A 4,840-nucleotide genomic window follows, 5' to 3' on the forward strand; every position below is an offset into this window, starting at 1 on the left:
TACTCCCACACTACTTGACACTACTCTCACACTACTCCCACACTACTACAAAATTACTCTGACAACACAACTCAATCATTACTCTGACATTAGTCCAACATTACCCTTAAATTACTCCACATTTCTCCATATTACCCTGACATTACTCTAACATTACTCCCACATTACTGCAATATTACTCCATGCCAGTACATTTCAGCAGCTTGGTGTTAGAAGCCCAACAATCAGTTGATTCCTGGTGGCTGAGAGAATTCCTTTCTCTAATATTAATGGGGCTTTCATGATGTGAAACAGACTGGCAAAACGAGAAGGGTCATGTTTGCCACGATTCATCCCACATTCTAACAGCAAAACAAAAGCAACTTGCTTTCCCAATCAACATGTTGCCAATGAGAAGTAGCATTTTCTGGAACCTTCACTAACTGCAGTGTTCTGTCTCTAAGCTGCCAACATTAACCAAACCTCAGCCAGCAGGCAAGCTGCTAGCTAAGGGTCTCTGTGGTTACCCTGCCTTCTGTTTGAAAGGACCATCCATCACTAACACCAACAGGAGGTGGCCTTATGTCAAATGCTGGCTATTTTTTATGTTCTCTTTCCCTCACAGAGGAGAGAACTGCTGGCCATGATGAAAGAATCTGTGCACTTGTTGTTGATTTTCAGGCGAGCTGGGACAGTGTGGGAACATGCTTGTACAGTCTTGCCCCGCAGTTTTTTCAGGAGTGAATGGGCATCTTGTGTCTTACTGCCAGACACAGCTCAATGATCCTTATCTTCCCAGCCAAAAAGACAACATTGCTCTGCTTCAGTTGCAGAGGAGCATTCTCAAACTTGGCCAAATCTTTTCCTCCCTAGAGCCAAATACCTTTACCCTGAAGAGCCAAAAACATAAAGACCGCACCTAGTACCCGCTGAGATTATCGGTTTGATCATTTTCTGTTGCTGGGAAGTGAGAGTGACTGGCAAGGTCAGTATTTACTGTCCATTTTCTGCTGTCTACATGGTGAAGATATGCTGATAATCCCAGCATCACAGATACCAGGCTCCAGCCAATTCGATTCACTCCACAAAGTATCAGAGGCACTGGATACTGCAAAGACTTGTACTCCAGAACTTGCCACTCCCCTAGCCAAGCATTTACCCGATAATGTGGAAAATTGCCCAAGTATGTCCTGCACATAAAAAACAGGACAAATCCAACCCGGCCAATTACCACCCCATCAGTCTACTCTCAATCATCAGTAAAGTGATGGAAGGTGTCAGTAACAGCGCTGTCAAGCAGCATCTGCTCAGCAATAACCTGGTCTGTGACGCCCAGTTTGGGTTCCGCCAGGGCCACTCAGCTCCTGACCTCATTACGGCCTTGGTTCAAACATGGACAAAAGAGCTGAACTCCAGAGGTGAGGTGAGAGTGACAGCCCTTGATATCAAGACTGCATGCAACTGAGTGTGGCATTGAGGAGTCCCAGCAAGACTGGAATCAATGGATAGCAGGGGGCAAACGCTCCGGTGGTTGGAGTCATACCTGACACATAGGAAGATGGTTGTGATTGTTGAAAGTCAATCATCTCAGCTCCAGGACATCTCTGCAGGAGTTCCTCAGGGTAGTGTCCTTGGCCCAACCACCTTCAGCTGCTTCATCAACAACCTTCCCTCCATCATAAGGTCAGAAGTGGGGATGTTCGCCGATGATTGCACAATGTTCAGCACCATTCGTGACCCCTCAGATACTGATGCAGTCTGTGTCCAAATGAAACAATGCATGTTGTCCCGGTTTGGGCTGGTTAACGACAAGTAACATTCGCGCCACACAAATGCCAGGCAATGAACATCTCCAACAAGACTAAATCCAACCATCACTCCTTGACATTCAATGGTGTTACCATCACAATCCTCCAATATCAGCATCCTTGGCATACCATTGACCAGAAAAAGAATTGGACTAGTCACATAAACAAAATAGCTACAAGAGCAGGTCAGAGGCTTGAAATACTGCAGTGAGTAACTCCCCTCCTGACTCCCCATAGCCTGTTCACCAAGGCACAAGTCAGGAGTGTGATGGAATACTCCCCACTTGCCTGGATGGGGGCAGCTCCAACAACACTCAAGAAGCTTGACACCATCCAGGACAAAGCAGACACTTGATTGCCCTTGTCTTTCTAGTTGTTTGTGCTTGTGGATTTGGAAGGTGCTGTCTGAGGATCTTTGGTGAATTTCGGCAGTGCATCTTGTAGATGGTACACACTGCTGCTACTGAGTGTCGGTGGGGGAGGGAGTGGGACGTTTGTGGATGTGGTGCCAATCAAGCGGGCTGCTTTGTCCTGGATGGTGTCAAGCTTCTTGAGTGTTATTGGAGCTGCACCCATCCAGGCAAGTGGGGAGTATTCCATCACACTCCTGACTTGTGCTTTGTGGACGGTGGGTAGGTTTTGGGGAGTCAGGAAGTGTATTAGTCCCCCGGGTATCCCTAGCCTCTGACCTGCTTTTGCAACCACTGTGTTTATGTGGTGAGTCCAGTTGAGTTTCTGGTTAATGGTAATCACCAGAATGTTGATAGTGAGTGATTCAATGATGGTTACACCATCGAATATCCAGAAATAAGGTCAAGTTCTCTCATAACAGAAACAACGTTGCTGGAAATGCTCAGTAGGTCTGGCAGCATTGTGAAGAAAAAAAACAGAGCTAACGTTTCGGGTCCGGTGACCCTTCCTCAGAACTCAAGTTGTCTCATGTTGGAGATGGTCATTGCCTGGCATTTGTGTGGCGTGAATATTATTTGTCATTTCTCAACCTGAATGTTGTCCAGGTCTTGCTACACATAGGGGTCTGGATTGCTTCAGCATCTGAAAACTTGAACAGAACTGAACTCGGTGCAATCATTAGCAAACAGGCCCATTCTGAATCCATGATGAAGGGTCATTAGAGGGAGCTCATTGGAGAGATGGACAGTGCAGCACTGCAAAGGAGAGAAACCTTCCCAGCTGTCTGTCCCTCTCCGTTTTGTTGCTGTGATCTGAGAGCAGCTTTAACACTATTTGGTCGCGGTGACCTGTGGAAATTAGGCTTACCTCCGCTATCACTGCCACACAGCCAATGATAGCCGCTGCTTTAGCCTGGGCACCACTCATCCCACCCAGTCCCGATGTCACAAACACTTTGCCGCTGAGATCGTCCAGCCCCAGGTAGCGACGGCCCGCGTTCAGTACAGTCAGCTGCAAAACACAAACACACAGCGACTTGAGACCATCCACACTCACTCAGGATGGGGCTGTGCTCATGACTTCGGAGCTTGTGCTATAAAATGGTGCAATGGTTCAGTCACTGGGCTGGTAACCCACTAAACCAAGATAATCTCCAGCATCTGCAGTTCCTACTATCTCTAAACCAAGATAATGTTCTATTGATATGGTTCAGGACACCTCATCAAATCCAAATTCAAAACATAAAGGAGGGAGGGAGCGCCGCACTGTCAGAGGGTCAGTACTGAGGGAGCGCCGCACTGTCAGAGGGTCAGTACTGAGGGAGTGCCGCACTGTCGGAGGGTCAGTGCTGAGGGAGTGCCGCACTGTCGGAGGGTCAGTGCTGAGGGAGTGCCATACTGTCAGAGGGTCAGTACCGAGGGAGTGCCGCACTGTCAGAGGGTCAGTACTGAGGGAGTGACACACTGTCGGAGGGTCAGTGCTGAGGGAGTGCCGCACTGTCGGAGGGTCAGTGCTGAGGGAGCGCCGCACTGTCGGAGGGTCAGTGCTGAGGGAGTACCGCACTGTCGGAGGGTCAGTGTGTTGGATGAAGCAACAAAATGAGAGGCCATATGTTGTCCTAAGGTGGATCTACAAGGTACCAGTGCATGTATTGGATGGAGAACCGGAGAGTTCTTTCCAATCTCTGGCCACTTTTTATCTCTCAGTCAATATCTCTAAAACAATTGACATGGTTATTTGCAGGAGCTTGTTGTTTGCTAATTGGTTGCTGTGTTTTCTATATTAAAATGTTAAATTTCAATGGTCCTTCATTCATTGTGAAGGACTTCGGAACAAACTGAAGTAATACAAGGCGCTATAGAGGTGGAGACTTTAATTTTGTCAATTTGATCACCTCAATCAGTACCCGCACCTCCCTCTCACGTTCAGTCGCATCCTTCTTAAATGGCTTATTATCTGTGCAGGGTTTGTTTAATAACTCACTTTCATCTGACTGGATCCAGTGTGGTTTGCCTGGCTTTGACTGATAGATACATTTGGGACATTTAAGCGACTCTTGAATAGGCACATGGAGGATAGTAAAATGTAGGATATGCAGGGTAGTTTGATCTTAGAGTAGGATAATAGGTCAGCACAACATCGTGGGCCGAAGAGCCTGTGCTGTACTGTCTATGTTCTATATTCTAGAAGTCATGGAAAGCAGCTCAGTGACAGTAACAGAGTGGCAATGTGACAGCCTGCAGCTCCTGAGGTTACTTCCTGTTGAGTAAAAGCTGCCTGTTTGATCACACAATGTTATATACCTGAAGACAATGACTCTTCATAAAAATAAGGATAAACAGATGTAACAGCAACTTAACAACACATGTCTCTAATAAACAGCCCAGCAAATAATACCACTTCATCTGTAGAAAAAAAACCAAGGACTGCAGATGTTGGAAATCAGAATCAAAAACAGCATTTGCTGGAAAACCTCAGCAGGTTTTGGGAATGTCTGTGGAGAGAAAGAGGTGTTAACGTTTCAGGTCCAGTGCCCTTCAGAACTTAGTTTCTGAAGGTTCACCTTCAGCTTGAAAGAATAGAAAGAACTTTACTCTGTATCTAACCCCGTGCTGTCCCTGTCCTGGGAGTGTTTGATGGGG

At 46.8% G+C, this 4,840-nt stretch overlaps 1 protein-coding gene across 1 annotated transcript in view; it reads right to left on the reverse strand.

Annotated features, from left to right (window-relative positions):
- The window catches only part of uroc1 (urocanate hydratase 1), a 69,212-nt gene that overhangs the window by 36,422 nt on the left and 27,950 nt on the right, over positions 1 to 4,840 (reverse strand). Inside the window, exon 5 of the mRNA XM_048606661.1 lies at positions 3,066 to 3,209. Within this exon, the coding sequence (XP_048462618.1) occupies positions 3,066 to 3,209 (144 nt within the window). The remainder of the gene's footprint in view (positions 1 to 3,065; positions 3,210 to 4,840) is intronic.

Source organism: Rhincodon typus, chromosome 16 (genome assembly GCF_021869965.1).
Source record: "Rhincodon typus isolate 14 chromosome 16, sRhiTyp1.1, whole genome shotgun sequence".
NCBI lineage: Eukaryota > Metazoa > Chordata > Chondrichthyes > Orectolobiformes > Rhincodontidae > Rhincodon > Rhincodon typus.